General features: G+C 52.8%; 1 protein-coding gene across 1 annotated transcript; it reads left to right on the forward strand.

Moving 5' to 3' along the window:
* Positions 1–458: 458 nt before the first annotated feature.
* Positions 459–2,409, forward strand: NCLIV_031960 (conserved hypothetical protein; the record flags this gene model as incomplete). Its single annotated transcript, XM_003883392.1, has 3 exons — positions 459–1,188; positions 1,693–1,889; positions 2,299–2,409. 3 exons carry the CDS (start codon positions 459–461, stop codon positions 2,407–2,409), a joined length of 1,038 nt encoding a protein of 345 aa, XP_003883441.1.
* Positions 2,410–13,655: the final 11,246 nt, after the last annotated feature.

The following is a 13,655-nucleotide window of genomic DNA, read 5'->3' on the forward strand; positions in this document are numbered from 1 at the left end:
TCCTCGTTCAAGAAAAAACTGTTCGTTCTCTTTGTATCTTTAACTCGTTTTCTTCTTCCTTCTTGTGTTTTGCATGTAGCCACTTCCGCTGTTCAGGAGAACGTTTGTCTACACAGAACCAGACCGTGGCGGCGTACTAAAGCGGACTATGTACGGTCGGTAATGTACCGTTATAACTGGGGCCTTAACCAGTTGCGCGATATATTTGTCTCAAAAAAGGTGGAGCCTTTCCTAAAACGAATGACGCATGCTGCTTTCTCCAGCATTTTTTTCTGCTGGTGAGTGCGGGGTATCACTCCTGGGTGTCTTTCTTCGGTCGTTTTCTTGGCCTTAGCGGGTCGAGTTCCGCCGATTCGTGACGAAGAGGCTGGACGGTGTGTCTCATCATCACCAGCTCCTACGCGCGCCTGACAGGATCTCGGGATACTCTTCGCTAAGTTGGGTACAAAGGGGCAACAATGCCATCTGAAGAGGGGCGGGAAAGGCAGGAGGGTCGTGGTGAAGGGGGCACAAGAGGAAACGGACACGAAAGGCACGAGAAACAGGCACACCGCCACCCTACAAGCCCTGCCTCCCCTCTCTCCCCTTCGTGCCCAGTAGAAGCCACCCTGTCAGACCACTGCCTCGACTTTTTGGAGGCACAGAAACAGGCGGATTTGGCTGATCTGTTAGACAAATTGGGGATAGTGAAGTCCAGCGAGACGAGTGCCAGTAACGTTCCTTTCTCTGCTGCGTTTCGACACTGCGAGGTAAAAGACAGTCAAGTATTCACTCCTCCTGCATCTAGAGAAGTGGGCAGCTTCTATCAGAACAAGTCGGAAAGTAGCAGAGATCGAACCGACACGGCAGAGAATGAACGGTCGGCCAGGGCAGAGTGCATCACCACCTCGTCGCCTGCGTTGCCCACGAGTGATGAGGAAGGGAATTCTGAAGAGACGGTATCGAATCTTGCCGGAGAAAAAGATGAGAGTCACTTCTTCTCTGAGTTACCCGTCTCCGGAAGTCCTCTGGCAGAACAAGACACGACGGTGTTCCGCAACGACGAAACCGTGCAAGAGGAAGACAAGCATAGCTACCGCGGCAGGCGTTTGTGGGAAAACCGCACGCTGGTAGACGCAGCAGAAACGAAAGCAGATGTTGTGCTCGAGAGCAGCGGTTTGTATCCTCGTATCAAAGCAGCAGTGTCTGGTCTACTAGAGACATCGGCAATAGAGAACGCAAATCCAGGTTCTTCCACGCCGTTAGGCAGAGGGGACGCTGCGGACACAAGGGGGACAAGAGAGGAAGTGAGCCAGGATCGAGATAGAGTGCACGGCCAAGCGGCAGACGCCCTCGAAAGTTCCGAGGACGGGCGAGCTACAGGAACAGGCGAACAAGAAGCGGGTGTAGGAGCGGGAGGAGAAATGGGAGAAAAGAGAGTGCATGAGGTGCGAGGCACAGTGACAGCAGCGGTAACACGAAGTACCGAGCAATTGGGAGAAGGTCGTGGGCGAAATTGGCGGCGAGGTCCTGTGCGAAATCAGCGGCGTGTGGGAGAGCGCGTTGTCTCTTTAGCACTGAGCAATCAAGGCGAGAAAAACGTGTCGGAACTTCCATTGAGCTTGCCTCCAGCGCTCAGGCAACTCGGAACAACTCACTGTGGAAATCCCTGTGCGGTGGCGTCCCACTACGCTCTACCACACGATATGGAAGGAATGCGTGTGGTGAAAGCGTACAGAAACGTCTTGAGTTGGGCATTGGGGAAAGGAGAACAATGGTCTGTGCTGCCCCGGGAGATTGACAGTAGAAATGGAAGACGCTGCACGCCCTCTCGGTCTGGTCGCGAAAAGGTCAAGTCCATCTCTTTTCCGTCACAGCCTGGCGTTCAGTGTCCTCTCGTTGATTTCCAGGTAAGGTACACGCCAACTACCACAAAAGTGTAAATACAACGCAGTTTAGGGAAAATGCGGAGAGGGTCACCGGGAGTGAGGTGAAGAGGGCAGAACAGGACAGCACTGAAATGCAGGAGAGAAAAAAGTGTACAGCCGGTACTCAACACAGGTACAAGCACTGGACAACTGAGGCATGTAGTTTTTTTTTCGCGTGAAGTAAATGGCGCTTTCGTCGGCGCTTTGCCCGTAATATCGTGTTAAAATTGCTTGCTGCGAGATGCACGGCCCCTTGCAAAATGCAGCCGTTTTCGAACTGCACCCGTACACTCCCCTCAGCTTCGGAGCTCTGCAGCACAAGTTTTCCCCATCCTTCTAATTCCGCCTGCGTATCTCCGTTGCTTTATGTTCGGTTACTTTCCTTATGCAGCACCGGGGTCGCAGCAGGAAGAGCCGGCGGAACTTGCTTCCAGAGAGTGTATTCTTCCCCTCCGGAATGAGTTTCGCCAAACTGCGCCTGGAATGCTGTGGAAATGCGTAGTCGTAGGAAGTAAAAGAGATCAAAAGACCGTAACTGTAGATCTGCGTATCTGAGGCTGCTGAACATTAGCTACTATCATATTTGGATGGGGAGTGTTAGGCGTTGGAAACTCTGCTCTAGTTCTTCAGTTGAACACGAAAGAGAACGGTTGGACACGGGCGTGCGGCGGGTAATACGGGCGTTCCTTTAAAGAGCATGTCGAGCTACAGGCGTCTGTCGAGGAGGAAGCACCGACCCCGCCTCCTGTTGAATGACAGTTCGGCCCCTTCTCACGGCTCAGTAGCCAGAGAAGGAGCAAGACCAATTCAAGCTGCGGACTTGACACGATAATTTCTCTCTGTAGGGGACACCACGTTTTCTGAGAAGCCGAGTTGGATTATTCGTTTTTGGTAACGCATGCTGCCGGGTGACCCGTGCTTTCCACATCTGCAAACGAAGTCGTCGCAAGCACGCCTCATACACAAGAATGCAGGAATGGGTGGAGCATTGCGTATATGTGTATTTCCACACACTCAATGCGTCACTCAACAGTCCAGCAGTATTCCAAGCGACACGTCCGAAATCGCTGCAGAAAACTTGAGGACGGTTCATGGACGTGCCAGGGCAAGACATCAATCTTATTTATACGGCGACTCATTAGCCAATTACCTTCCGGCTAAGTTTCCAGAGACTCACGGTGATCGTCTCCGGTCAATGCGGAGCCAGTGCTTGCTGTTTTTCACGTTTGTAGGCACAATGGTGGCTGGGTACGTACAAATTTCCAACCGAGGTTATCCGTGAGCTGTTCACGTTGCCATTGGGGCTCTCCGGCCTGCAAGTGGTATTTCTTTACGCACTGTATGTGCACTGGATATGTTGGTTCCCCCATTTGTTTTTTGGGTTTCGTTGTTGGGCGTCCACATGGTTTTGAACGATGTAGTCGAAGACAGCTTCATCTACTCAGCGGTCCATGTCTCTAACCTTCGCTTTTATTCCATTCAAACAACTATTAATGGGATAAACTCAACTGACAAGCTTTACATGCGGATCTTCGGTGCCGCCAACGACCTGGATCGACACTCGAGCCGGGATACGATTGCTTTGGTATGCAGATAGTGCGCGTTGCGGCTTTCCTGCCAACTAATCCCGAGATGTTGAGAGGTGTGTAGACGGGACGGGCGGCGTTCGTTTCTAGTGAAAGCCAACTGAATCATCCCGTGTCAGCTATCGAACAGAGTATTTGTCTTAGCTATTTGAAAAGCAACAACGTGGGCGACTACTGAAGGCACATACCTGAGCCTTCGGCTAACAACAAGCCGCCAGAACTATCTTTTGACGCATGATATGGCAGGGAGAGACTTCAGGAGGATCAGAATGAGAGGACCAAAAGACTACACCCATGTCCGCACACCTTACGAGCCAACCCGAAAACTCTCTCGATGCCAATGCACGGAATTCCTAACGAGTTGTAAAGTCGGATGCACCAACAGTGTGACAGACAGGCGAACAGCAGCCGACAGCCGCGGATCCAGTTCTAAATGGGGTCCTTGCCGGGAGTGTGTTCCAATTATGTAAATCGATCAGCTTCTAGCTGGTGGTACAAATACGGCCATGAAAAAACGTAGACGCAGTTGGCCGCGATCCGCCTATCGCCAACGTGTGCCACACACTCTTACAAAGCAGGACAGTACCCACGTCGTCGTCTACGGCTGATGCTTATCTGCAAGTAGAGATCGGGTAGTGCGTATTTTGGTGGCATCTGTCACTTGTGTTTCCTCCTTTCCTGGTGATGGTTTGCCATTTCATCGTCGATTTGAGGTACACCAATGTGTACGCAAAAGAAAACCGAATATAACGGTATTCTTCTGAACGCAGCGATACAAGCGGTAAAAAAAGGACCTCATTCGCTCCTTGCGAATTCAACGTAAGGCGCTGTGAGCATGGGGGTAGCCGCCTCTTTGGTATGCACTCCTGCGCTGCCGAGTTGTTCGCCTGCCGATTCTCGCACGGCTGTGGAGCGGTCAAGTATTTGTTGGAAAGGACTGCAGCCGGTTACCCTGAATGACATAAATATGAACTTCTGGGATACATAATTCGCCGGGTAAACTCAAGAAGTGTCCTAGGGATGCATTGAACTTCGTTATCGGTACACATTCCCCTGTCGTGAATGAGTTCCGTAGGCGGCGCTCCCTTTGCCACCCATGAACGACGAGTTCGCCCTGTCCCTGAATGGTATTTTTCCTGAGGAGGCTTTCCGGCGCTTTCCATCTGTACTCATTCTCTGGGGTATCCAGCGGCATGGCCGCCCTCACGCGTGTCTCTTTCCCTACTCGATTTGGGCAGTACGTGTGTGCCTGAAAGATGCCCTGTACAACGTTGCAACGACGGCAAATACTCAACCCGACGAGCAAAATCACATGACCTCAGCTGAGGTGGGAACGCATCTCACGCTCCGTACCATCAAAGACAAATCACAAAAGAGCAAAAATACAGAGGATGGCAGGTTGTGAAATGTGCTGCTAGATTCAATGATTGCCTTAGGTGGTTGCCCCGGACGCGAGGCAAGCGTTTCCCATAAAAATTCGACTCCCCGCGTTAGGGGAGGGGCTAGAACATGCTCAGACGAATACAGTTCCTAGAGTGCGAAGCGTTCAGTCCTGCTAAACGCTACTCCTGATGAAAGCCAACGCAGGTAGCCTCGAACACCATATTGCTCTTCGTCCTATCCACATCTGTAAGGTAGGTGGTATGGTGCAAAGAGGTCTGCCTTCAATTCGCAAACGGATGTCGGACACGGTTCCAGGATCAGTCTATGGCGTCTGGCAATCGATAATACCCCCAAGGAAAGCTTGAGGTGACGATGGTATACTAGGAGTGACAAGAGCGGATATTGTGGTGCACATTCTGTGAATTAATTGCGGAACTCTGTGAACGTTTTCAGAGTAACCGCGCCACGCCCAGCACGCAATTGTTTCTCAAGGCGCCATAACAAGCGGAGAGCGCATGGAAATACTTAGAACCACTTTCAATCACAAATCTCTGTTAATGAAACTGTCTGCTCGAGGACGCAAAAATACTTGCATTTGCTGTGTCCTTCACTTGCCTTGGCAACAGTGCCCGGGGTACGATTGTTTGAGACCCTCGCGCAGTACCGGTAGGCGGGTGCCCTCGCCGACGTGGACCGGAACTCCGCTCAGTCTCTAATCCTGGCAGTTGGCCAGTGGTTGATCCAGACAGTCCCAACTGGGAATGACTGGAACTAGAATGAGTGATCGCTCGTTCAAGTTGTGGTTCATTGCTGCTCGGAAATGTTGGACCAGGCGAGGCAGCGGGTGGCGCACCAAGGGACGTGGAAGTTCCCCAACTGAGAAAAGGGTGCATGTCAGAATCACCGGAACTTGTAGACGCCATTTGTCTTGTAAGCGGTGTTACTTGCGTTTGTATCGGAACCGTCACAGGTGAGGCACTAGTTGCTTTGCGAATCTTCGCTGAAGGTTCATAGTCGAAATCCCGTCGTGGCGATCTTTTGGCAGTTATCTTCAATGATCCTTCACCTCCAAGGAAAAAGCTGCCAGATGAGAAAACAATTGGCGGTTTTCCCCTCCTTGGAGGGCGTGTGCCCGCTTCACCACTTTGCGGTATACTGTCGACTTCAGACCGAGGACGACCCAGGTCTCTCCGAATGACTGGCAGGCCTGAGCTGGTAGGTTCCTCCTCTTCGCTTGCTGATGACAGGACGCTGGGGTCAGTTGCTAACCTCGTTTCCTCAACGCCGCTGCCAAACTGTGATTCCCTCTGTACAGCTGCAGTTGAAACATCTGAGTCTTTCACAGCCGACGATGCTCCTCTCCGTTTATGCATGGTGAACCGAAGTCCAACAAATTTTTGTCCTCTTTTTTTCCGGCGGTACGCCGATTGCTTTTAGACGCTTCCCGTGACCCCTGGTGTGGCGGCGGGTCGCGGAACTGGCATCCGTGGACACTTCAGTCGGTGACCGATTCCCTTCACCATTGGATGCTCCCAATCCCCGCGTAACTTCGGAAAAGGAGGACTCTTCCGCGATTGGCGGAGATTCGCGTGAGGAACTACCGAGAGTTGTAGCACTTTTCGCCCCCTTCCTAGCCAATGCTTCTCCTCCTGTGGAAGCCGACGCGGAGGTGGCATTCGACCGGGTTATTGGACCTTCGTCCTCACCATTCGAATTCGAACTTTGTCGTCAGCCTCGTTTTAACCCTGACGTCGTTGCATGCGTCTGGTGCTCCGGTTCGAAGCTACTGTACGGAGCCACCCGGGATGGCCTGGACTGAGGATCGGCAGTGAACGATCCTGGCGGTACCAAAGTGCCGGAACCTAGCTGCGGCGAAGATGTGGTGCCAGATGGCTGTGTATCCTGTTCAACAGCAATACTTGCTGACGCGGATGCAGCCGTCTCTTGATCTGCCTCGTGTAATCCTGCGAGGTCGCCTAACGATCGGGAAACAAACTCGGCCGCTTGATCCCCTGACATGTCGTCCGTCCACCCTGCCGCTATAAGCGCATCCGCCAGGAGAGTCCCAACGTCGCTTGAAGGCGTTGCTAGCGGGCTCGAGGGCAGACTGTCCAGCATATCCGCAATCGCAGAAATTGGGCTTGGAGACTCGTACCCAAGAAGTAAATTCTCTGGAGGCGTGGCGGGGGAGGCGACAGAGCTTGCAGTGAGACTCCCGGAAGAGGCAGTGTCTGAAGATGACCACGTCGGCAAAGCCGCTTCACGATCGCTGGTACCTGTGGCCGTGCTCTCACTGGACCTCACAGAGACACCGGTAGAATCGGTCGATGGGACGCCATCCAAGGGAGTGTCTGCTACCGGCCGGGCGAAACTGAGTGTAAGTCCTTCCGAACCGGTACGCAATTGGTCAAGATGAGACTGAACTGCTGGATGTTCGTCGCTCTCTGGAAGCTCCAAATATGAAGCTAGTATGTTGTGGCCGGTGACAGAAGCGTCGCTGTTGCCCTCGCCGTCCAAGTGTTGGTTTTCTTGAAACGCTGGCAGAGGCCTGCTGGATGAGGCACCTAAATGAGGGTTCATCGCCATGGTGGTCGGATTTGGAGAAGCGTTTGCTGTTGTCACGCTGCCCGTGTTCGCCGTCGCTTGGGCATCGCGGTAAACTTGAACGCCGTCGCTGAACGCAGTGAGTCTACTAACAAGTTGTTCTAGTTGTTCTAATGCAGATGGGTCAGCGTGAGGCCCGCCCGTCGCTGTCGGCGCGCCTTGTGTCCCCCCCGCGACATTTTCAGAAATCGGGACAAGCGGATCTGTTCCTGGGGGAACGGAAACGGAGCGCGAGAACAGTGGCGCATGAATACCGCCTAACATAGATGGGCCGCCAGTGTGAGGCCCGGATCCAAGCCAGCCTTCGTCTTGCTGTTGACCACCTCCAGGATGTGGGACGCCATTAAGTGAACTTGTTTGCTGCCGAACCAGAGCCGGGGAATACTCACCTGGCGGAACATGTCCTACCGTTTCTGCTGTTGTCGTAACATAAGGCGATGTACTTCCGGCGTCTGCTGCCGGTGGCACCCTGTGATTCAGGTGCTTGATAGGCAACCCTTGTAGTGGTCCTGATTCTTCGCGTCGAGATACCTGGGGCCCCCCAGCATCCGCTCCCGCAAATACATCGTGGTCAGCATGATACTGAGGGTGTCTGCTGAGAGTGTCCTCCCCAGTAGAGAAGTCAGGAAACAGCTGGTCAAAAAGCGAAAGGCCACCGGAAAATGAGGCATCGTCCTCATAGGCATTCGGCTGGCTTGGTGGACCAGGAACGACGTTCACGAATGGTGTGTCAGATGAGTTTCTTGTCCCCGTCCATGGTACAGCGACGCCCTCGCCCTCTGCATTCCCCTGCGGGCCTGACGCAGTGACACCAGGTTCACCTGGAAGCGTGTGTGGGGCATGTGAAATAGACATCGACGTCGATGGCAACACGCTGCCAAAGTCCGGTGCCGCAATAATAGTTGCTGAGTGCCCGTGGCTATAAGGTGCCACCTGGGGTCGCAACTCCAGTGAGTTTTGCCTGCGGGTGTGGAACCGGCGGATAGGCCGCTTGGTGCACTGATGCAATGTCGGGCGTAACTGGTGTCGAAAATGGCCCAACGGAGCCACTAACTTGTGCTGCGTCATCGTGCACTGGCAACTCCTCTGCGTTGCTCGGTAACTCAGTGCCTGCTGATTTTGAGCGCTGCCTCTGGCGAGGGGGAGAGGTCGTTGAATACCAAGGAGGGAAGAAAGCGCTGGTGTCTGGAGAAGACGCGGCCTTCGTGGACACTCCAGAACGGGATGGGTCGGGTTGATATGATTCTCCGGAAACTAGGGCCGCTCCTGGTGTTTTATTCCACGTTCGTGTCCACTGGATGTAGGCATCGCGCTCGAGGGCGACTCGAAGTGGCTGCTCGCAGAAATGGAGCTATCTGTCGACTGCTCAGAAGTTGTACGTGTGGAGTGCAATCGACCCCCCAGACCCTCCTCAAACCCAGGTGCCGAAACGTGGGGTCTTGGTACCGGAGCGCCCACGGTAGATAAAACATCTCTGTTGCTGTTCGAATCTCCGGAAGCGGGAGTCAAGCTCTTCAAGTCTGCCTGAAGCCGATGGGTGAATGAATGGTCCGGCAGCCTCCGAGCGGCTACACTGACCATGGTCGCAGGAGGTATTACCGTTTCTTGTGGCGCAGAAATTAAAGACGAAGTTGACGCCTCAGAAGTAACGACGATTGATTGACGAGCGGCTTCTCGCTCCGGGTTAGCGGATCCTTCTTGTGGAATAAAATTTCCACCTGTTGGAATTACGCGCACGATGGGGGCAAATAGGATTGTGGGCATGCCGTTATATTCCGCTGCGATAGCGACCTGCTGCGCATTTGGGTCAAATTCTGCACCCGGGGGCGGAAACGCATAAATAACAGGAATCCTTTGCTGGTTGCTATCAACTGCGAAACTTGAGAGTTTCACATCGGAGGCAGCACGGGGAGTGGTGCTTGTCTCCGTTGCCATTGTGGCCTGGGAAGACGACGCCGTTTCCGATGGATTTCCTGAGAAAACAGCAGCCATCGACTGTATCGTAGTCACATAAATCTGAATTAGTGACTGTCCGACTCATATTTAAGCCATGCGTGCCTCCCAGTCCAATCAACGAACCTCACAGAAGCTCCTGGAACCGTCCATGGGGCCTTCGGCTAATGATTTGACGAGTGTTTTGCTTAGTGAACAGAATAGGAGAGACAACATGCTGCCATGGACGCCCACCCGCCTTTCCATATGGACTTCTATAGAGCATCTCAGTGCGAGACGACAACGTGCGAGTATGGGCCTACATCCACAGAAGCATGGATGCCACCAGTCTGAACTATGGACGAAGCCTTCGTGAGGATGTACTTTTCAACCGTCTCACATGTATAACAGCACCACGTGTGCTAGGGAAATGAATAGAGGGCTCAAGAGGTTTCAGGATACAACGTGAGGCCTTACCATGAGGCAATGTGACAAGAGATGACCCACTGTCTTTGGACGTTGGCAGGCTCGAGGTGACACTACTGCCAGGCTCAGTGCTCGGCTGCGTGCCGGTTTCGGCTGTTCTTTCCATTTGTGGAGACGCCTGGAAGCTGGTAGCCTTGTCAACACCACTAGAGTTACCCCGATCACCAGCACCTACGCTCAACCGTGGACCGGAGCTTGCCGTGCTTGCTGGCTGTTCCTGTAACATTGCTACTGCCTCCCTTCCTTCGTCGCCCAGAGGGGGGTATGCAATTCCTGGTGTCCCTGTACTGGTGCTTGCACCTTCTGTTATCGATTGAGGACCTCCCGAATAGGGTGCCGTCTGACCGGCAAGCCCCTTGGTTTTTCCTTTCCTCCGTTTAAGCTCCTTTCGGAGTTGGTCCGCCCGATCAAGGTTACGCTGCGCGTCCCGTCGAAATTGGTCCCTAATCCTCTTGTCCATTAACTTGAATACTTTCCGACTGATTGGTCTGTTCATCTTATATTCGTCAGCCAAACGCCCCCCAATGTTGCACCTCACGTAAGCTTCTTCATCTCTTCATGTGTCCTCTATCTCCTTAATTTTCTTCTCTATCACCTCTTCTGATCCAAATCTCGCCCAGAGAGATAACGACGGCCCTCTTGAATCCCAGGAGCTGCTGCCAGCTGCAGGATCGGTCGTCGATCCGCGCTTCTGCTGCTTGATTGTGCCGATCGGGCCTGGCGCTGCGGCCTCCGTGCCAACGATCCGCAAAGATGCCCATATACCATCGCGCGAGGAAAACACGGAACCGAACCCACCCAAACCGTTGCCCCTACTACCATCATGACCTCCGCTATCGAGATCAGGCTTTGTCTGAGAAACCAGAAATGTGACAGCCCAGGCGGCCGCCAAGGGCGCAGAGCTTACTTTCATTTCCGCAAATCTGAACCAACACACCACAGCTTCTCTGGGCTCGGGACTTATGAAAATAATAGCCACAAAACCAACACAACACAGCCTCGTGGGGTTAGGACTTACGAAAAGAACGACAAAACCGGGAGGACGAAAGAGAAAGTGACGTGAGCGTCCCAGGTCTCCCAGCTGTGAAGGCTAACCTAATTACCTTCGAGCCCAATCAGAGATAAGTCCTCTGGGCCAACTGATGGAAACGAAGTCCATCTTCCTTTCACATTGGTTCACATCCTTCAGCAGACCTAACGGCTGGTTCCCTGGTATGGAGCAGCAACAGAGTGTCCTGGAAGTCGTCACAGCGACGCGACTCAGTAGGCAACGAGCGATTGGAACGCTACAGCTGAGGTCCCCTTCTGTTGATCGATCTACATACAGTGGGAAGCACTTCACGTTTGGTGCCACGTAGCATCTGATTTATACGGACTGGATTCCTCTGAAGTCAACAAGCTCTGATACAAAATGTAATGTTGCATTTGGGAATGCGCGTAGCGTTACAAGGCTGGCTTCGCAGCAACGTAGGGTGAACAGGGACAGTGGTCGCGCTCTATCTCGTCGCAGTTTGTTTTCCGTGAGGGATTTGTGGGGAGTCCACGTCGCTGATGAGGTGGAGACGGTTGCAAATATGAATCGTCGCATCGTTTGCGTCGTGGGTCAAATCATCGAGCGGATGCACCTAAGCACTAGATCATCGCACCGTCTCAAAAGCAGACCAGTACCTGGAGACGGCAAGCGTCAACTAGCGGCAGAGCCGTCGCACCAGGAACGAATCGTGTGGTGCTGGCTGTTATGGTAGCAGTGTGGCCGGGGCCACAAAGAGCGCGATGAAATGCCAGCGACGCGAAACGAACCCCCCAGCCCCCTTTTCTGTATTCGATATGCGTCGTGACTACTATGGCTGCCGAGAAGTCAACTGTCCTTGACAAAGAAAAGGAAATTATCCAAACGTGAACAGGTTGCACTGCTCGATATGTTTCTATCCTGTACACAAAAGGTAGTTTTTTACAATCTCAGTATACCTTACCAACGCTATCCGCGGCGAGTCCAGGACCGTGAATTCGTAATGGAGCTGAGCCTAGTGCCCTCGGTGGTACAGGGCTGTATATCGACCTTATTTAACATCTCTCATTCGTAGTCAGCTGCTGTTGCAGACATTGCACTTCGTGATCCCATGTTCCCTGTTGGAGTGCCAGATCATCACCGCGGCCGCTGCCGTCAAAGTTCATGGAATGACAGAGGGGAGAGGTACCGATTTAGCTTACCCTGCGAAGAGAGGGTGAACACTTGCTGCTCGGCGGTGATTTGTAATGCGCGCGGCTTGTCGAATTGGGCCCGCATGGTGTTCTCTTTGAAAAAACTTTTACCCTCCCTCAGCCAGAAGTGAATGGCGATGCACGATGTTTCCCTACCTGGCGGCGGTGTACGACAACTTCAGTCATAACAAGTTACGACAGTGCCGATAACTGTGCCTAAGATGGTATTTCAACCAGCACAGCAGTCACCACCTTTTCTAAGCACTTACTTGAAAGGCACAGAGCTGGTGTTGCCTATCAAGAGCTACGAGGTGGTGATTTCTGTTGCAGTCGGGCCATATCGACGAACGGGGTAAAAAGTACTGATCCCCTGATCCGATAGATCCATGGGTAGTATCTAGCAAGTACAGACACCGACGGCCTCGTCGTTGAGCAGACGAGAACAACAGCCGACCTGAGGTGCCTGCAGAATCGAAGTCCTAGGAGAATTTTGTCACCTACCGTCGTCGTACTTTTTCAGAGACGGTCGTAACAGAAACTCTTTTGGATGAGCGTGTGCAACGGAAGAAAGCACACTGTCACAGACACAGCTTTTTCCAGAATAAACCTCTCGGAACGAGGGGTGTGTGAGCCATATTCAGCAACTGTCGCACCACTCTACTGAAACCACGTCATCGCGTGCCTCAATCACACGGAAAATTTCACGGTCCCTCGTCCCAACTACAACGACAACGCAACCAAGAAGTCACATTTACTACGGTGGCAACCTGCTCCGCCAAAGGTAATAGCTAGTATTGAGTACGGAGCGCGTGTACTCCCAGTGTGCGACAGTACATAGGATAAGCATGTTCAACGAGCTTTGAGGCAGAAAAAAACTTGAAACGGCACCGTTAGAAAGTCTATAGTACTATAAACTGTCTACAATTTGTGTTGGGACTCATCCCATTTTGCGGTCTTCGACCTTGCGGAACCGGCTTTTGGTGCCATTTTTGTTTAGATGTGTTTCTGTACAGTGGTGGCTAGTGTACCGCGTTGGCGTTACGCTGAAAGATCGCTGACGTGATGTCTGCGAGGCTGTGCCCGTCGGCCCTCATAGAGATGACAGAAGCGCCGTGTTTATTTGGACCCGTTGTGGCCCCTGCAGCTGATGCAGCGACTACGGTGTTGTGCGTCCTTGTTCTTGCGAACCTGCGTTTCTTCGTTCCTTGAGCGCCCACGACGGCACCATTTGGTCGCCCCCAGTTTGGGGCCACAGAAAGAGCTCCTACACTAGTCTTATTCCGCTACCGAAGGCGACGTATCAATGCGGCTGGCACTTTTTTTGTTGCGGTTCTAGCTCTAGTACGTCGTCCGACCACTTGTTACTAGCTGTCCGCTTGTGGGTTGGCAATGTCTGTCAACCATGAAAGCGATGCACTCCGCCGCCCCAGCTCTTTTCTCGTACTGTCGGTTCTTCTGAAGAGTTGTCTCCAGAATTGTACTCTCAACAAATGCCACAGAGACTTGACCCAGATGTGTAACTGAACATAAACTGTACCCGTGCTACTGCTGAGGA

The sequence above is a fragment of the Neospora caninum genome, chromosome VIII, assembly GCF_000208865.1.
Source record: "Neospora caninum Liverpool complete genome, chromosome VIII".
Classification (NCBI taxonomy): Eukaryota; Apicomplexa; class Conoidasida; order Eucoccidiorida; family Sarcocystidae; genus Neospora; species Neospora caninum.